Source organism: Prorops nasuta, unplaced genomic scaffold (assembly GCF_024137725.1).
Source record: "Prorops nasuta isolate Cenicafe-Biocafe unplaced genomic scaffold, Cenicafe_Pnas_1.2 PNAS00005, whole genome shotgun sequence".
NCBI classification, from domain to species: Eukaryota; Metazoa; Arthropoda; class Insecta; order Hymenoptera; family Bethylidae; genus Prorops; species Prorops nasuta.
In genome coordinates, this window is record NW_027116802.1 from 9,040,738 (window position 1) to 9,061,252 (window position 20,515).

A 20,515-nucleotide genomic window follows, 5' to 3' on the forward strand; every position below is an offset into this window, starting at 1 on the left:
TTCGCCGAGCATGGTATACGATAAAACGCCGAGGTTGGAGAAGGATTTGCGGTGAAGAAAGAGAGTGGAGGTGTTTGGAAGGAGGAGATATTTAATCCGTGAGGAGGTTGGTGATAAGGACGGGAGGACGGCTGTGGCACACGCGCAGAGTTGGGGCGGCGAATCAAACGGAAGGTCAATCATACCGGTATACGAAAAGTACGGGTCTATCCAGTGCGGTGTACCTTTTTCCAGCGTGAACCGAGAAAGATATGAAAGAGGAGCGCTATCCTATCTCTCGTCTCTCATAAACGTCATGTTCTCCCCCACCAGTCTGATTCCTCCATATGTCACTGTATTTCTCTCTCGTTCACTCGTATCGGCTCGCTTCTCTCCTCTCTTTGCCCTCCCACCCTCTACGTATAGCTTATGGTTCGCAATGGACGTCCCCACCTCCACCCTCTCCCTCTCCCTCGATGGAAGAAAGTGTCGGTCTGAGAACTCCTGGTACATCGTCCGGGATACGTCGTCGTCGGTGGCCTGCTGGGATCGCAACTTAGGTTCGACTTATTACACTCATTATTATTATAACTTCTAGCTTAGTCTTTCCCCCACCAGTGCGCCGCCAGCTAGCCCAGCCTATATAAGCCCTCGGCGCCACGAAAGCGTCCTCACTCTATACCAGAGTTCAGTCTATGTTTAAAGCTCGAGTACGCCGCGCACCGGTACCCGCAACAACGCTTCCTCTCGCACCATCAACAACCGTGTACGGATCATCGATCGAACAGATAACAAACAAAAGAGAGAAAACGAGAGAGGTGCTGGACGCTAGGATAACGGAACAACATCACCAGAGACTCTCCGATAATTTAAAATTCATTCATCAATCTGGATAACCAATTCTTCGAGGCTGTCAACAAGATTTTTCCCACTTTTCATCGCTGAGTTGACCGACGACGCTCGTCGGTAAACGACCATTTTTCGCGCTCCGGAAGCGCGCGCGAAAATCGTGCAACGACGTGCGCCCCCTTCTTCAACTTCTTCGTTCTACGAGGGAGCTCAGAAGGAGAGAGAGAGAGAGAGAGAGAGAGAGAGAGAGAGAGAGGGGACGAACAACAGTCAGTTGTAATTTAACGAAACCAAAGAATACAGACAAACGAGAGTAAAAAAAGAGAGAGAGAGACAGTTGCAGTGAAGACGTGCGTGTCTCAACTCGCGCTTGTTTGCTGTGTCGGTTTTCGCGGAAAGAGGAGGACGGGCCACAGATCGTTTCGTCGAACTGATATAAGAGACAAGTGACGAGAAAACATGAGGCAAATCAGGCTTCTCCTAAGCATCATCGTAGTAGCTGCTTTTTGGTATGCCACACTCACGGATACAGCGGCTGTTAGATCAGAGGTAAGTCACCTGCTGCAAACTGTTGCGTCATTTCATCATTCGTCGTAAGCGCGCGCGCGCGCGCGCGCTCCCTCTATTCATTCACACCTTCTATCTCGCCACTCGTTCAACCTTCTCTCTTCCTCTTATCATCGCGAACACTCGATTGTTGCTTTGTATTTTTCTGCACCACCCGCCTCTTCTCCCTTCTCGAACAATGATCGTGAAGCAAACATCATGTCCGATTAATCGTACAACCAATCGAGAAATCGTTTCACGGTCGCGGGGTGTCACTTGCAAGTTGCAACTAGTCCCCATGAGATGCAATTCAACTCCATGTCCCGTGATACAAGTACACAGCTCCAATATTTTCGTCTCTCATCTTCTCTTCCTTTAACCAGTCAATGAATCTGATAAACTACCGTGTTATAAACGAAATGACAGAGTCATTCAAGATTGCGCCCGATTACGTTACTCTGAGATTTCACGCTTATCGTCAAGTATTAAGTTTCGGCAGTGAATGCCTAGTCACGTTTTGAAACTCGTTAAAAGAGATTAGCGACCCGTGAAGCAATCGCCATTCATACTCGAAAGATTCGTTAGAATTCGTATATTAGCTTGTTTATCATTTTTTCCATGTAAAAAGGGGCAAAAACTCAGTTTGCTTCATGCTTTCCTAGCTCTGAAATGAATGACAAAAACACTGATGAGTATATATTTGTTGACAATGGGACCATTCGGCTGTTTCGTTTTAGCGATAATCTAACTATAAACAATACTACCGTTAGAGAATATGTTTGTGAATAAGACGATTCTGACAGAATTGACCTCAGTAGTGTGCAAATGTTTACATGGTTTACGCGAGATAAAGCTTAATAACAAATTGAAGAAGGAGCGATGGCGCGCATATAGTGATAGGTAAAAAAGCGATGATATTTTTGCAGATATTGGCGAGAAAGATCCGACGGTCGCTCGGGGACGCCAGTGGCGAAATCTCGAGGATTCGTCGGGCCGTGGAGACTGGAGGGGGTGATGCCCAAAACAAGCGAATCTGCTACAACATGCCATGTGGATGGGCCGTCTACGTGCCATTCACGCGCAGTGTCGATTACTTCATGAAGAATACGTAAGCATTTGCTCTCCTTATTATTTTTGTTTTGTTTTTTGTTGCACAAAAGAAACGGAATGGCCATGATAGAATTGGCGGCCTCTCGCTTTAAGCGTATGTGTAAAATGGATGATTTCTTATTTTCAGCTGCGAGTGTCCGGACAAAACGTTCAAATGCGTGCGTACGGGCGACGATTTATCCGTGAGCGCGTACGTTTATCGCTGCCGCCAAAATACAACGGCGGATGACATCGAGTCTCCGGAGGACGTAAATTAAGCCCATGCAAGCGCGCACACGCAACGCACACGCAGACAACTACACTGGGGCAAGCACGCAGACATACGCACACACACTCACAAACACTTGGCAAATCGTCGGAGCTTGCTGAAATCACAAAACAGCCAGCCAGTCAGGCAGGCAGGCAGGCAGGCAGGCCTCACCTGAACGAGTGATCCAAAGATCGACATTTCTTGACTGCTGGATCGTCGCATTCGATATGATGTAACGTTATAGTCACGCGCTTGATTATCGATCATCTCTAAAATGGAATTTGAGATTCCTAGAACAACAGAAGAGGGCTGACTTTCGCTAACGCATATCTAAATAAAAGCTTTATCCGTGCTTGGATCCCGTTACGCGGCTCTTTTCACCAGAAGTCATTTTCTCTGGGGTTGATATCGTCCAATAGCATTTTTGCTTGCGTTTTGTTTTACATATTTCCCTTTTTTATTTATTCTTTTCAATGTGTAAATCTAACGCAAAGAAAAACAACCTAAATTACTTATAGCTGTTGCGACGTACAAGTAAAACCGTCATTCTTTTTCATCTTCTATCCGATTCTTTCTACGAGTTTAGTTTTCATCGCTTTTCGAGCATTCTTTCTTCTCGACCGCCGAGGAGCTACGGTCTACTTTTCATCCGCTTACCGTGACTTTGTTTATAATTAATCGACTTATTTAAGGTAGTGCTTGAATTGAGTGAATGGTGATGAAAGAGAGGGAGAGAGAGAGAGAGAGAGAATGAGACAAATGAGAGAAAGGGGTATATTGGCCGCACGCTTTTAGCGGACAAATGTATAAATTGATAGATAAGCAATATCATGCAAAATATTTGTTTTAAATCGTACAATATCTACCAATAGTTTTTATCCTAATGGAGCTTGATAAAATTGAATATAGGAATAGGGTGTGAGTGTATTTCTCGCACAAGTTAATAGTTTATCGACCGACGAATCTTTCGTGATCCGAAGCTTCGACGCTAGAGGACTCGGTTGAGCAACAGCATCACTCTATGCCTGTATCAAAATCAAAATTATCAAGTGTACACATACATAAAAACATTTTTCCTATTGAAATATAGCTATAAAAGAGATTCCTAATATATATAAAAGAATCTAGAATCTTATAAATTCCAAAGGAGTAATATGTAACTGACAAAATAACTAACGTCTCACTTTAGCTAAGCAGCTATACATCCTAAAGAATATTGCTATCGAATTGTTTAACATTTTAAATTGTACAAGAAAAAAATGACATTGTTAACACGATACCAAAGTATTGTCCACGATCGCGTAGGGGATCCCGTTGAGATCCACAGAGATACTTCCACTTATTTAAAAATGATTCATGGAATCTTCGAGTATGTGCAAAAACAGTATACTATATATTATATATATATATATATATATATATATATATAAACACACACATATCCTTATGGGTCTCCTCTTCTCATAATGCGCGCGTACCCGATCGCACAATACTTAAAAAGTGTCTCAAAATATTTGTCATGTAGCTTAGTATAAGTTTTGGCGCAAAGGGCACAGGAGTCATCTTAACGATGAGCAAAAAATTGCTTCCTCCTGGTTCTCGCCCGCAGCAAGAAGGGAGCGCAAAGCAATAAACTATTTTAAGTTCGTCCATGGAATCTTGGGCGCCTCGGTCTCAAAGTATCAAGAATATTGCAGTATTTTTACGAGATGCGAAGCATATCCATCCCTATGATATTGTACTTAACGAAGCTAGAGCGAACTTAAAGTGTCTCGATCGATTTTTTTTGTATCATAATTGATTATATTTATAAAGATAAAAAATACGATTGCGTTAATACAGTCTTCGCTGTTATGCTATTTAATTCTTAACACAATCTTGGGATTCCAAAAATCCTTCCGCCTCATAAGATCCTTATTATGTTTTGTTAAAAAGAGAGAAAGGGAGGAGAGAGAGAGAGAGAAAGAAGAAATATATGTAAACAAAAATGTTAACTCCTAAACTTTAATTATGCACTCTGAGATATAAAAATCTATCTTATAAGCTGTATGATCAATGGTTGTTGCAAATAAGAGTTTGCCGGAATAAAGGAATTAGAACGTTATTATGAAGAGAGGCGCAATCAATAGCAGGTATGCCATTTTAGTTGGATGTATTCGTATGCAGTATTTCACTTAATATTATAGAATATAAAAAGCGTAGCGCGCACACGATAATTATTATTCTCACCACCAATGTTATAGTTTTTAATAAAACCAATAACGTTGTATCCTGGAATTATCTAATATATTTCACTTTGATCCATTTTTCACGACTCTCGTTTCCCTCCCTAAATGTTTTGTCAAAATAAGCATTCGTATAAAGAATAAAACCGGACCAATATTAATATACTGATTTATTAATATTAATAATTATGATTTGTGCAAAATATATCAACATTAAATTATCTTGAGTAATAAAATTGCCTGTACATTTATTTTGATACATGGACTTGTACGCTTAAAATTATCGTATCCTTGATAAAATACACTATATGCATATCGTTAGTCACCACAAATGCTGTGGTATTGAATGAAACTCTCTGTGTCTCCTTTCTTTTATAATTGTTCCGTTTCAAGGTATACTTAAACGTACTATTCCTATAATTTATTTTTCGCTCTTTCACAATAAAAGGAATAAACGACTCTTCAAAGAGGATGCATACACATATACTTTTAGAATAAAATTATTTTGCGACAACAATTTTTGCTGACATTGTCACTTTTTTTCACGAACCTTTTAGATTACGTGAAAAAGTTGTCAGAACGGAAACAAGCTTAAAACTAATAAAGCACATTTAGCCAATCATATTTTATAATACAATGATCATAGCTCGCTCGCCTCTACAATGGAGAAATTTTTCAAGCTCCATGCCTATAGATACATTTTTAACTCTTCAAAAATCTTCCAAATGCAGTACGAAAAAACATCGAAGGATTCACATGAGCTCCTGCGTTTACATCTAAATGCGCATTAGCTTCTTCGTTCCATATTTACAGCCGTTTACAGTGAAAATTGAACTCTTCTATCTTAAAAAAAACTCATAATGCAACAAAAGTGTGATGTGTTTAATATCACTGGCGGACAAATGGATTGAGCACGAGCACGTCGATACCTGCAGCTTTCATGAAAATGTCCGCGATATTGCGCGTAATTCTTACAGCATTGTAAGAAAATATTTGTTCATGCTGAAGAATTATAGTTAATATCATACTTATGCGATTCACGATCGTGATTTGAGCTATATTCGGATCGTGCGTGGTAGGTCAATGACTTTCCGCAAAAATATCTGTATCTATTAAGAGCAACGGTGGTTAAACATCTTTGCACTTTATTTTTTGAAATTTTGTCGACCTACGCAATAGCCTAAAGATCAGGTAAGAAAGAAGGCCAGTTTTACCCTTTCATTTTTTTACAGACGTCTTGCATTACCGTATCTGTTCAAAAATTGTATATTTAACACGTTTAGTATCTGAACACGAGTATCTTTGATCAGTTATATGTGTGTATATATATATATATATATATTCACAAATATCGTACGTCTTGATACAAAAATAAAATAGGATTTACCGAAATTTTTTCTACAAGTCAACACATATCATATTTTTAGCTATTGCATGGTTACTAGATAGAGAGAAAGGAAAAACATTGTCAAGCAAATTTATCAGTTAATACAATTAAATATAACAATTCACTGTTTGAAACAGCTGTCAAATATTTTAAATTTTAATATATATTGTTTTAATTGTCGAAGTGATTTAATACAACAAATAATTTAGAGCGCAGACCAATTCTTTTACATTATGCCATTCATTAAATACTATATTTTCCCTTCTTGGAGGTGAATTATGAAATTTTGCATTATTTGAAAAAGTGGTGTTTTACCTGATCACAGGCTGTAAACGTCTTTTAAAAACAAATGGAAATATCGAGCATAATAGAGCCAGATATTGCTTCTAATTTTACAGTTATCACCATTCATTTGTCGACAGCATAAAAGTGCTCTTGACTTTTAGAGCTTTCGTATTCTTTTACATAATGGAATAGAAGTAAAGATATATTTTACATACACGCGCACACATATATATAATATATATTTAGTAAAAAATAACATTAATTTGCATCTTCTCAATAGTAAGAAATTACATTGCTATTCCATCACATTTTTGTCATCACATAGTTATTCTTGCATGATATTTCCATTTGCATCTAGTAAACCTATTGGTTTATTGTTTGTACAGAGAAATGGTAAAACTCTCTTTATGCATATATGTGTACATATCTTAGATACATACGAATATATCGATTAAGTCATATTCTATAATACATAATATATAAGAATGATCATTGACCAGTTAAATTCTTTGATAGTCTTTACGTTTTAAACGCTGGCAGCAGCATAGAATTCGATTATTTTCTGCTTTGAGCAGGTCGAATTGGCTGCGTTCCTTAAATTTAGTTATCATCACTCAAATCGCTGTAAACACACTCACTAATTCTTTAACGAAATATTTATCCTGATTAGCTGAAAGAATGTAGGAGATTATGTGCATTGTTCCGTCAAATGATCTGGCTGCAATCGCTCAACCCGATAACGATTGTATTGTCGATAAGGGGACCGCGTTTGATCATTGTCCGTAATCACTCGTGTCCTATGAGGTATCAAATTTTCATAACGTCCCATTAACCAATCTTGGCACATCCGATGCTGGACGTCAGCAACATTCTTCACGGCCCAGGATGCCAGCCACTGATGGAACTTGGTATTTAAGTGTTTCGTCACTGTTGGATGGCACTAAAAACAAATTAAAGGTTTCGTTAAATGAAATGCTCACTCGGTACCTCATGATTTGCTTCATTATGGAAAGCTCCTAGTTCTGTCTATACCTCTCTGGCACGGTTGAAAGCGTTCTGTCTGTAAAGAAAAGCTTCTTTGCTAGCAACGTATAGCATATGATAACTATTAGGATTAAATCGACATTGTGTTTCGTCTGAGGCTATCATATCCGAAGAATCGGTAGCGTCTGTCAACCTCAGATCTGCCGGCCTTTGAAGAAGGGCTCCTACTGCGTCTAACGTTTTTTCTTTATCCACCGATCTAAAAATAGTTCAATCTCATCATTAATCAGCCCTTCGTGTTATAATCAAGTGATACCAAAAGTATTCCCACTTACTCAGCTACTTTTTCCGGATGGTTAGGATTAGGCAGAGACGCTCTCATTAATCGCGCGGCTCTTTTACGCCACTGCCTCACATTACGGTAAAGAAATACAGGCTTACGACCAGCCAAAATTCTGTCTAATGAGCTCCACCCGTTACCATCAACCTATAACAACAATTGTATTATTATTACTATTATTATTATTTATAGTGATATTATTCCTATTTCAGGATAAATAATATTGCGACTTTCTTATCTTCTTCAAAAAATATTTTCCATTACTTTACGCTAAATAATTGTTTCAAGAAATAATAGCAAGATCGATTACTTTTCCAACTACATTATAATAAATTAATTATATTAGAAAAATCAATTAATAATTATGTACCAGGTGGCAAGAAGCTATCTAGTTTGTACTTTGATGAGATAATCTAAAGAATTGATTCGGCTTTAGTGGTTTTAAGCTTTTCATATAAATACGATTAAAAATTTGTGAAAACATAGAAAAGCGACGAAGAATAAGCGAAGCGACAAGTTTTTCAGGAATTGAGAACATTTATCGATATAATGGTTGTGAAAAAATGAAAATAATGATCGCAAGAGAAATTGGTTTTAAGAGTACAAAAAAGAGAGAAATGATGATATTCCATCTGATAATCGTAAAACAAGAAAGCAATTATGCAACGATAAATGTGTAAATACTAAATATAATTGTTTTTTTTTCTTATTGGAATACAGCATGTTAGAAAAGAGATATGTTACTCTTGCTATTAAATTGTGTTATAAGAATTATAATTGTATCCAATAGTAAAAGTAAATAAATTGAAGCAAACGAAAGAATAAATGTAACAAAACGAGATTACGAAGAAAAAGTGTAAGATACAAAAAACATTTCGTTGATACCAGAACAATTTGTAAAATATTCAGGAAAAAAAAGTAATATCAGGCATAGTTAAAGACGGAAACATATACGAGAAAAAATTAACATTTTGGAGAATCAAAGCAATAAATTTAGTGGTACAAAAATGATGTTAGACAATAATGTTTAAAAGCATTGTTCATGTATTTCAATATCTCTCTTCTATACAATATTATAGTTACCTATTATTATATTCATATTCATTTCATATACAGATTACAGTTACAAAATATATATATATGCATGTATGTATATATATATATAATTCTTATATATATATATATATATATTTATTTAGAGAGGTTTTTTTAAAATTCACTATGTGTAAAATGACAACGGAGATATGGGTCTCGTAATAATCACATTAAACTTGCCTGCACTTATAACATGGTAGTCTCGATACGAATAAGTTACAAATGTTTGCTGAATATTCGAACCACACCATTGGTAGAAACAGCTGCATTCTTTAAGCATTACTCATCGTTCGTTTACCCAATTTAAAGAGAAACAACAATCGTCTTTTGAGATAAAATCGTGTTGGCGGAAGGATATGCTCAATGACATTTTTCGCGCGTGAATAAAAGTTTTTCTTTTCGCTGGACGAATAGATTTAGATATTGTACAGACTAAAGTAAGAATTGTGAGCAATTTACGTGTTTTCAGGAGTGTACTTTAATTTGTTTAATTCAATCACTTAATTGCCTTAAAAATTGATGAAATCCGAATAAAAAGAAAAAAAATAAAAAAAAATATTAACTACCATTGGAGGGTTTGGATATTAATAAGAGATTTGTCGAACTAATTAAAATATACTCAATGAAGTGTCACTAAAAATTTTGACGTGAGAACTGATCGAGCAAATTATTTGATCTATAATGTGAAAGTTAAAAACTAGAAATCAACATACGTTTTGAAAAGATAAAATTATTGATCAAAGAAAGTATTTTTGTGAAACCTTTGGCTATGTAGAGCTGCAGTGGTGTATGTTTGCCCGTAATGCTCTTTTAGATCTTTTTTAAGGTATGCGAAATTGGAATCATCTTGCGTTTATACATTATATCACATATCTTTGCTATTAACTTATATACTATTATGTACAGAGCAAAGAATACCATATATGCCTGCATCGTGAAGGCGCAAAAATTAAACTCAGAACACATTTTGTCCCCGCCATACAATCATCTTTTTTTCTAATTAGTAATCAAAAAAACATTTTTATTTCATTTTTAGAAGCTACTGGATATCGAGGCTTTCTTTTGCTCTCTAATTCGCGATCATCATTATGAAATATTTAGCACTCTAGTAATTGTTGTGTTTAAGGAAAGAAAACTTTTTTAATCCCGTCATCCACAAGACGGGAAATAAATTCAGAATTTAAAATTTCATTTGGCGTGGAAGTAATGTGTTCACAAGTCAACGCTAATTTGTTTACCTCCCAAAGGTTTCACGAATGTTTATGAAAGTGATATTAAGAATGATTTTTTACGCATTACTCGTTTGCTATTAGTTGCTCTAAGTTTCATATCAAAACATATATACAGGTTTGTATGAACTATTTACATATTTAAAAACTATTATTTTACAGGTTGTAATTTTATACTTAGGTTTTATTCTGTGCTAAGTAAAATAAAAATTTTTTAAAAATTGACTAATATATGTTAGATTTATTTACACATTGTTCTGTATTTCTTATGGCACTGTTGCATGACTTTATTCAATCGCTTCTCTTTATATCTGGTTTACGTACTTTTCTTACTAATGGCCATTTTGTCAGTTAACAGTTAAATTTGTTCATTAATATATTCCTTTCACGGTTAAGTGATAGAAAACACGGTACGGGTACACTGTGATACACGAGATTCCTAATATTTTCCTTTCATTGAACCGATTTATCATTAGTCCTAATAACTTTACAAAAGGCTAATGTGTGTGTATGCTGATTTTAATCTTAAATAATCCACAATTTCAACGAAGGTTCGAAAATTTCACTTTGTGATACGACGAACCAAGATAATATATTAAAAGCATTTTAAATTAACCTCTAGGGGAGCAATGATTTACATATAAAGGTAAATCAAAATTAAATAACGGTGTATAAATACTAGTTAGCTCATTTCTTGTGTTCTTCTATTAATCTTTGAATTTCATTTTTTACGCGAAAAATATTAGACAACAACAATTTTCCTAAAACTTAGTAAATGATTTTTCTTTTTAGACTTTGTCCACTTCGTTAAGGGTTAATATGTATATATATGTATACACATATATGTAAAATGATGATTTGAATTTTCAATATCTACATAAGGGTATATTAATAACAATTGTAAAAAAGAAAAGACAGAAAAGAGGGACTTGTATTAAATACATAAATCACTTTCATCTTCAAGATTTTCGTTTTCGTATTAACAAGTTGAACATAACAAAGAATAGTCAATATTCATTACCGGTACATGGAAAGTAGCAATAAATAATTCGAACAAGCAAAATATATTAATTAGATAAATAGGACTTGCAGTAGAAATTACCGACAATTTAAAATTGTAGCTTTTCTTGTGAAAGAATCATGAAACATACTTCAATTCCTTTCGTGTCTAAAAATTTAATTACCCTTTCACAGAAGGTTGATAGGGCTGCCAGAAGCTAGCAATTATTTTTACACCAATTTAAGAGTGCATTGAATAAAAGAAACGTGGGATGAAATATTTATAAGAGCATTGTACTCTATAGTACACTATACCCTTATCCGCATTTTTAAAGTATCTTAAGAAAAACAATCTTTGCGATTAATAAATCTTTGAGCACTTTGAAAGTGATAAAATTCTTTTGATTCGTGCCTTCTCCGACTCTGACAAAATATTTTTATATACACGCAAATGCTTATTCCTGTGCAAATATAATATTGGAACGTTAAAAGAATAATCCCAACCAATTTTTTACCCGGACTGCTACAATACCGATATACGCATAAAGTTATATATATATATATATATATATATATATACACATACGTCATTAAGAGGAAATACGGTTTTGAGATTCTTAAAAAGTAAACTCTAAGAGTGTGGTCCAAGTGCTATTAGTTCGTTGTACAAATGATGAATGGCACCAAATAAAGGAGAAGTGAGGCTTGTGATTGCATTATTCGGGGTACTGGGTAGGAAACTGATAGAGCGTCACAACTTGAATCATCACAGTTATCAAGACGAACGAATGTAAATTTCAACGATGATAATGATTATGAAAAGGGATGTTGATCCTATACCTTCTTGCTAATGTCAGTGTTCTTGCGTTTTCTGCCCCGACCCCCCCTTGCTGCCTGGTCGCTACTCACAGGATGATTGGCCGTCGGTTCATTGTCCGTTATTGCTGCTGTATCTTTCGGGCTAGCCTGACCAGCTGGAGTGGAGAACCTCTCAACATACGTCGACCATTTTTCAGAAACTGTCACTCCTCTCTCTCTCTCCCTACATACACTATCCGTTGCCTCCTCACCCTCGGTATCTAATAGCTCCATTGTCATTTTGCAGTCCTTCTTATACTGTAAATAAATACAATCAATGTTAAATCAAAAAAGGATACTACAGATGTTGATTAAACGATACAACTAATCCACTCATTGCAATATTAATCAAAAACTTACGATGTATATCTTAAAACAATTTTCATCCGCCATAACTTTCTCCGCTTTTCGTTGGTAAGACAATTCAGCTCCTAGCCTCATATACGCTGTGGCGCAAAGACCACCAGCCCCAGAACCTTCTTTCGTCTGCCGTTGTTCTCGCTGGAATAATTCCATACATTGCTGACATATTGGATCGGCGACCAAATGTTGTAGCTGTAGTACGAACAATTTGTTGTTTAATAACATTTTTAAAACGCTTGGAAAAAAAAGAAGCCATGATCATTATACTAAAGAAATAATACCTGTCGCACAGCGTATGTTACAACTTTATCCAAAGTAAAAGCAATATACGCGTGAATTCCAAACATTTCACGTAACGTGTCTTCGTATGCCGTGCTCTCCATATTTCCGTCCAAAACATTCTTTACCATATCCAAAAAGGCAGGATAATAATCTTCTATTTCAATTTCACCTATACAAAAAGAAAGTTTATCAAAATGAAACAATAGAGTTTGTAAGAGTTCACGATGAAACAAAAGAAACTTACTTTTAGGTTTTAACCTTAAAGCAACTGCAGTGCTTTCCTTGCGCTGCTGCTTATACCGCGATTCCTCGTCTGCAAGGGCAACTGCCCTTTCATACATCCTCGTTAATCTTTCGCAGAGTATCTGGTGTAACCTCAAGAAGAGGTACCAATTATTACTGCCCATGAATAGAGAGTATGCTTCTTCGGGATCATTCGACAGAGCATGCATCGGTACTTTTATATCCGGTTCAGTTTTGATAATAGTGGAAGACGAAACTGGGGAAAGTGGAATTTTATTTCTGTTTGCCTGCAGACCACTTATTGGCTGAGGAGTCGTCGTCACGGTATTACATCCTGATGGATCAACGTCTTTATCGTTGTCGTCTTTAATGATAAATAGAAATAAAAATATATAAGAAAATCACGTTTAAAGAAATTAAAGGGGGGGGGGATTTTAAGTGAACTGTTGCTTTGTGTACTCACCATCTTCGTCCCTCTCGTCATCGCTAAGCTCTTGCCTAGGGTGAAAGAATAGGTCAGGAATAAAATGCTTTAGTAACTGTTTTATACGCTGCTTATCCTCTTTGTGAATAGCCGTTTGTCGTTTGACATGGTGGATTAAGAGATTTGCAGCATCGTCTATTACAGATTTATCTTTATACGGTAGTATGAGATGTGGACCATGACTACCCTGAGGATCTCCAGTAGCATCATCCACTTGCTCGTGTCTCTGCAACACAAACATCAAATCATTTTTAACAATACTCATTTTACTCACTCTTTCTCGCTCGACTACAATATAACGGTTGCAGGATACACACCTCATCATACAACGTTTCTATTTCGTTAAATAAACTTTTCGATCTCAGTGCTTTAACATCATTTTGCTTAAAATTAATTCCTTGGTGATCCAAAGACTTTAAGTAATATTTCTCGTTTTGCTCTCTCCAAATCTTATTAAATCCTTTCTGCGCTTCTCGCCACTCTTCTTCCTTGCTCTTTAATCTCCTTAAAACGACTGGTACAGCTACTACGGGATTTTTCTTCAAACCATCGATTATATCAGCAGCTTTGTCGCCATATATCCTTTTCAATGCACGTTGATGTATCGTAGGTGAGCAACCACCCAGACAATCATCGAGCTTAAACTTTTGAAGTTCTTCCTGGCTCATTCTATTCATCTTTTTGTGGACCCCTTCGAGTACCCTGATTGTGGAGGCATTTGTCTCTATCACTCCATCCAGCTCGAATCGCTCGTCTTCACACCGGTAAATAAATTCCTCGTATTGAGTTTTCCTCGATGTTACAAATGTGCTGTCTTCTGACCAGGTAGGAAAAGAGACCCAGGTATCGTTCAGTACTTCTTTACAAAGTTGCGTTCTACCAGTGCACTTTGGTTGGATATATGATTTTGGCAGAGCGCAATACGAAGCGCCAAGTCTTTTACATGCTGTATAATCGATTTCTATGGCTAAGTCGCCTTGAGGACGTTCTTGGTGACTCCGTACTACGTTGTTTGGAATTGGTTCAACGCCTAAACCGCTCGACGCATTAGTTATAGTCGTTGTGGAAGATTCGGTCGAATGTCCGAGGAAATCTTTGAACCACCTAAGAAGTTCAGGGAAACGACCAAGAAAAGGTGTTATTAACATAACCAATTCAGACTTCGAAACAATTTCATTATTAAACAAGATCAGACATCGAAGGAAATTGTCGTAAACCTCTTGAGATTTCAATGCTTTTCGAACCTAAAAAACCAAATTCGAACAATTAATTTCGTCGAAAAATCATTCATTTAAATCTTCACAAAATTTTCGCTCTACTCCCTTTTTATACGAATAACCAATTACCTTGTCGAAGAAAGCATAGTCGTTTAAACTCCCGTATTTTGCAGCTTCAGCAATAGTGATGTCCCGCTGTGAAGCGACCTTGTGTTTTTTCATGGGTGGAGGACCGTGCTGAATGTGATGAGAGTTTCCAGCTGATACTGCAGTGGAAAACGATGGACTTCTTTTCAATTGACCTGCACTGTGACCAAATTTCTGATTGCTGCTCATGTCCCGTGCAGTTGGTCTATCGCGCTCTCGATCACGATCCCTGTGATCCCTGTTATCGCGCTCTAAAGTACCAGTCCCACTCGTCTCCCGAAGATCTCTCGAAATATTACCAGAATTATTATACGAAGTCTTAAGCCCTATTGGTTTCTTCACAATAGTTGTATGATCATTGATCGTCGAAGATTTGTTACTCTGAAACATAGCAGACTAATGCCAATTAGAGTTAAATATTAAAATAAAGCACATTATTACACTCCCAGTCCATCATCAATTAGTAGATAAAAAGAAAATAATTGAATAAAGTAATATCAGAAAGCTCACCAATGAACTTTGCTGACTTGTAGCATCGGGTAAAAACTGTCCAAACTCAGCGAGTAAATCCTCTTGATTTTCGAACAATTTTGCCACTTGACTGTACACTTCTGCCTCAGTTAAATATTTAGTTCCAATAGAAACGTTCGAGCCGCTTGTGTTTCCAAGATGACCGGATCCTTTCAAATTGCGCTGCTCTTTTTGGTACGTATGTAAAATTTCCAAAAATCTCTTGTACTTATCTGGTTGCCCTTGGAAGCGGTTCTGTACGTAAAAGAAATCAAATATACTTTAACAATGCTGCTGTTGGTGATCATTAATTTGTTTTCTTGTCGTGTTTAATGAATAAGAAACAAACCTTAATTTTATTAACATAGTTAATAGCGTGATTAAATTCGACAGGTTGGCTTTGCTGCGCTTGGCCACCGACGGGTACACCATCCTGCACATGTCTCAGGGCTTGACTTACAGCTTGAGAAGCCTCTGCAGCGCTAATATGCGAATTATTGTACGATTGCACGGGCGGAGACGATGGAGCGTGGACAGTTAAATTATTATTAGAAATATTGTTTGCCATAGAGTGATGAATATTGCCAGTCCTAATTGAACATTTAAAGCAAATAAACAAAATAAGTCTCCCTATTGAATAGATAAAACAATGAGCAAAAGACATATGCTTAAAACATAAATACCCTTGCATAATTTGTAATACGGGTGGAGCCTTTGCTGGTTGAGTTGGTGGGCTTGCAACAGGAGGTGAACCAACATTTACAGTACAATGATGCTGCGATGATAATGTTGCAGTATGGGTCGCAGTGGGACTTGGCATACTAACAGATACTTGGAAAGCATAACCCTGCTCGTTTGATTTTACTTCTATTTTATAGCCTGGTGGTAAGAACGTATTGAAGCCAACTATGAGTTCAGGATGGCCCTTAAATAAATGGCTTACTCTTGTAATAACACCAGGTGTATCTATACTTTGCGATTTGAACTCTTTCATGATGTCTAAGAAATCGTTGTAGACCTAAAATTACAAAAACACACATCTAAATATTCAAATAAAACTCAATTAACAGTAAAACAAGTTTCACAGCCATTAAAAGAAATTTTACCTGTGGCTGATCGCTGAATTTGTACTTGACTTGATCCAGGTATGAAAGTGCATCTTCCACTTTTAACCTCTGAAATTGCTGGGATCCACTTCCACTCCCTAAATTAGGGCCAGGAGGTGTTGTTGCTAAGGGGACTACGTTGCTTGTGTGCATCTGAACATAAATGAAAATTTTAAAAATTAAAAAGAAATTTCACAAACACTTCTCTGATCAAAATTAAATATTACTAGTTAAACAACCTTGTGCCTTATGGTAGGTTGCTGTTGAGCATGGACCTGAGATTGAGATGCTGACGATGGCTGCTGAGAGCCCATACTATGGTTTCCCCCACCACCTATACCCGAATGCAAAGCTGCACCAGTACTAACATTGCTACTGCTGCAGGTGGTGCCGAGATTACTCGCAGATCCACTACCCTAAATATATATAAAATAAAGATATTTTACAAACCCAAGTTTCGCTAAAACTTATAAATAATTATGGTGAACTATTGAGGGTAAAAACCTTAATAGGGGATGGTGATGCAGTTGGAACAACAATTGCTCCAGTATATTGCTGTTGGGGTTGGGCTGTTCCAAATTGAATACTTCCTGGCATTTCTTTAGATGTAACAGTTCTGACTGCCTGTGCAGGTACCACAACGCCTATCCCGGCACCCGAATGATATTCCAAACCTCCTCCACTGCCTCCTCCTCCACTGCCTCCTCCTCCACCACCTCCACCACCTCCTCCACCTCCACCTCCACCGCCGCCGCCGGTGCTCAAGCTGCTTCCCGCACTCACTGAGGAGTGCTTCAACGTTGCTGCTGCTGGTGATGCTATCTCGTCCAGCCCACGAACGCGTTTCATTGCAAATCACATTGGAGATGCTACAATATCAACAAACAAACATCTATCAATCTCTACCACGTGCTTATCATATTTTCTTTAGCACGCTAAAAATTTTCACTTTTTCTTGTATAGTAGACTAAAACGTTTCATTTACTTTCAACAAGCTTTGTGACATTCGATAAACTTCGTTAGCAATAATATTTTTGTCTTGCAGTTTTTATTTTTCCATTTCTATGCGGGGAACCAATTGTAGGGAAACGTTTTTTCGTAAGGCAGGAGATTAAAAATTCGAGTAATTTAATTGTTTTAATGAGAAAAACGCCAAGCGCTAATAATAGTAAATTTTAAAATTGCGCGCCTTATTTTCTACTTCGGGAAACTTCAAGTCCCCACCGTTCCCTCCATGCTCGCGCGAACGTCAGTAAACGTTGACTTATTATTCCGTGCGTACCACGCTCAAATTCTACAACTTCTTAAATAAATATTTATAGTATTTTTACGTTTTGCAGTATATAATGGCTGATAAAACGCGCGAATATTTTTAATAATAAGTAATACATTTTTTTAAAGATAAAGTATGCATACACAATAACTTCATTGTAGCCTTACTTCTGTCACAAATAGACGTAAGACTCGGGAAAAATATAATTCTTCTGAACGATTTTCATATTTAATAAAAATATTAAATAACCAGAATTATAATATGTTTGGAATAAACTGAAATAAAATAATTAGTTTACATTGTTCATTAAACATACTACTAGTATCATAATGTATTTCTCAAAATATAAATAAAGAATAGGCCAATCAGATGCCTTTATGGGTAAGAGAGTAAGTCATTAACCTAACACTTTTCTTATCTTCCACATCAATTAATATCAAAGAGCCTATAATAATGCACTGATGCAAGAATCTTTAGTTAATTTAATATTACTATTAGTAATCTGTTGCTATATTGGTTTGGAGGTTCGTCAAGGAAATTTTTATCCAAAAATTTTCATCTAGCACAAAGGTCCGCAATGTATGATTCTCTCATTCCAATCAACAAAAAATTTTACTAATTTAACTAAGTTATACACATTGGTATGAAAGTGTTTGCCTTTTCCAACTTTAATAAGAAATATCATAAAGTGTTTATCAAATATTGTTTTAAATAGAAAGAGAAAATTATAACATTCTGGAGATTTAAAAGTTGAAAAGATAATTAAGTCTTTTAATCAATCTAAAAAGAAAGGATTCAAATTTGTGAGATAAGAGAGACAAATAAGCATGGGATCTTTATCCCAAAGAGTAAACCGTTTGCAAGTAGACATTAAAAATGTTTGATAGGCAGAAGCATGGTTTTACATAAATTGGCTTGATATTTAACTACACAGAAGAATATAATACATACCAATTTCCATTTGAGAAGGTGCGTGGCCCTTTTATTTAGAATTACAGATAAAAAAAGATGGGAAGCAAGTGGTTGATGAGAAACAAGGAGAATCCGAGAGTAAAGCTTTTCCACGAGAAGAGAGATCGCAGCCGTTGGGTAGAGTTTTTTTTCTCTCACTCTCACTCTGTCTCTGTCTCTCTTAGCCTGACGGAATCTATATCGCAGTACGAAGCTGCCGAGGCAAACTTCGGCGGGGCATGTAGGAAATCCAAAAAATAGAGACGAGACGACACGGTGTGCCGGTAAAACCAGCTGCAGGAATACGTATACTCGTAGACGGCTACTAGGCTAGATAGACTAGGCCAGGCCAGTTCTCTTATGTTAACCGATGCGAGGTTTGTCAGCGTTGCACGTTTCCAAACACTTCCCGGCCCTCGGCGTTACGCAATATTCCACCACGTAAATACATAACACATTTCCTCGGGATACAAAGAAAAAGATAGATACACCTTCGATTAAAATGAACGTCCTGAGGTACAGCCTGCTTGTCCTACGAAGGAGCTTCGTCACCACGCACGCACACACACACTCTCTCTCTTTCTCTCTCCCCCTCTCCCTCTCTCTTTCTCTCTGTCTCACTCTCCCTCTTCTCTCTGTAAGCAGTCAAACACACTTTTGTCCCTCGCAACGATTTTACCACACGTCGCGAGAAATGGATTTGCTGCGAAGGAGCTTCTTCCCGTTGCTTTTTTCACGACGAAAAAATCGACGAAGCTTGAACGGGGGCCGGTCTGTCCGGTCGCGCCAAGAATTCACCACGACCGAGCTCTCTTTCACGACTCTCCAGCTTAGAACCACCGAAATCTTGTTGTGTGGCTGAAGAAACTCAAGAAAATGCACATTTTCGCGGAGTTCCCGAGAGACCAGCGCACTTTTCAAGAAAAAACTCAATTGCAGAAGACATACTCGCACTCTCGATGTACAAGGCAAACTATTGGATTTTGTATGGCAAACAAGGAACTGACTGGTCTGTAGAGCGGGACGGGGAAGGTAGGGGGACTACCCAGGACCGTATCCATCTCCAAGCGCGTCTATGTGCTGTTGTTACCAACCACCACTCTGCTTCGTTTCTTCTTGAGCATCTTCTCTCGGCCTTCGGCCAGCTATTGGTATAGGCTGCCTCCTGCAAAGTTCAACGTGCCACCCTCTTCTATCAATTTTTCTCGTCATTCTTTTATTCTTTTTCAGTCTTCTCCCATCCTACGATACACATTTTAAAAAGAATCACCATTGTAAATTGTATCATTCTTAAATATTAAATAAAATAGGAAAAGTGTTACACACAACTCTCTGTCTGTCTGTCTGTCTCTCTCTCTCTCTCTCTCTCTCTCAAGTTCATTGACGTTTTAAATAATTGACTGGAGATTTTCTCGAAAATTTATCATGCTCCGATTCAATGAATTTTTCTTAGACGCTTGGCAACAATCACAGCGCTGGACTAATTTTTTTGGGACGTAGTACGTATATGCAAATATTTTTTCTTAGAAGAAATGCAACAAATTTAAAATTGAATCAGGAAAACGCTGAAGTATGATTAAAATTGATAAAAGGGTTTTTTATTCAATAAATATTTGAAGGGTTTCTCTTGAAGATTTTTAAGAATGCTTATATTAGCAAAGTTTTGGTGTTATTAGTCTGGAACAGTGCAAGAGTGTTAAGAGGGAGTGGGAGTACTGCTGCAAATATAGAAGGTGGTTGATACGGGCCTGAAAATTGTGGCGGTGAAGCCGCCAAGAGGCGCGCGCATTCGACGAAACATCC

The 20,515-nt window shown here is 37.0% G+C and overlaps 2 protein-coding genes across 3 annotated transcripts; one reads left to right on the forward strand and one right to left on the reverse strand.

Moving 5' to 3' along the window:
- Nucleotides 1-614: 614 nt before the first annotated feature.
- LOC136773918 (uncharacterized) lies at nt 615-5,140 on the forward strand. Its single transcript, XM_066727891.1, has 3 exons — nt 615-1,377; nt 2,301-2,482; nt 2,612-5,140. The coding sequence occupies exons 1-3, from the start codon at nt 1,288-1,290 to the stop codon at nt 2,739-2,741; spliced, it is 402 nt and encodes a 133-aa protein (XP_066583988.1). The 5' UTR covers nt 615-1,287; the 3' UTR covers nt 2,742-5,140.
- LOC136773915 (paired amphipathic helix protein Sin3a-like) lies at nt 5,115-19,963 on the reverse strand. 2 transcript variants are annotated; one of them, XM_066727885.1, is made up of 17 exons: nt 18,713-19,963; nt 16,993-17,357; nt 16,728-16,904; nt 16,489-16,641; nt 16,066-16,400; nt 15,732-15,972; nt 15,383-15,637; nt 14,855-15,268; nt 13,826-14,752; nt 13,488-13,734; nt 13,026-13,388; nt 12,781-12,950; nt 12,497-12,691; nt 12,119-12,394; nt 7,951-8,102; nt 7,664-7,874; nt 5,115-7,571 (listed from the first exon to the last, which is right to left on the reverse strand). In XM_066727885.1, exons 2-17 carry the CDS (start codon nt 17,335-17,337, stop codon nt 7,320-7,322), a joined length of 4,713 nt encoding a protein of 1,570 aa, XP_066583982.1. In that variant the 5' UTR covers nt 17,338-17,357; nt 18,713-19,963; the 3' UTR covers nt 5,115-7,319. The 2 variants fall into 2 exon arrangements, with proteins under 2 accessions (XP_066583982.1, XP_066583983.1); XM_066727886.1 differs by lacking the exon at nt 18,713-19,963 and having other exon boundaries at nt 12,188-12,394; nt 16,993-17,169.
- Nucleotides 19,964-20,515: the final 552 nt, after the last annotated feature.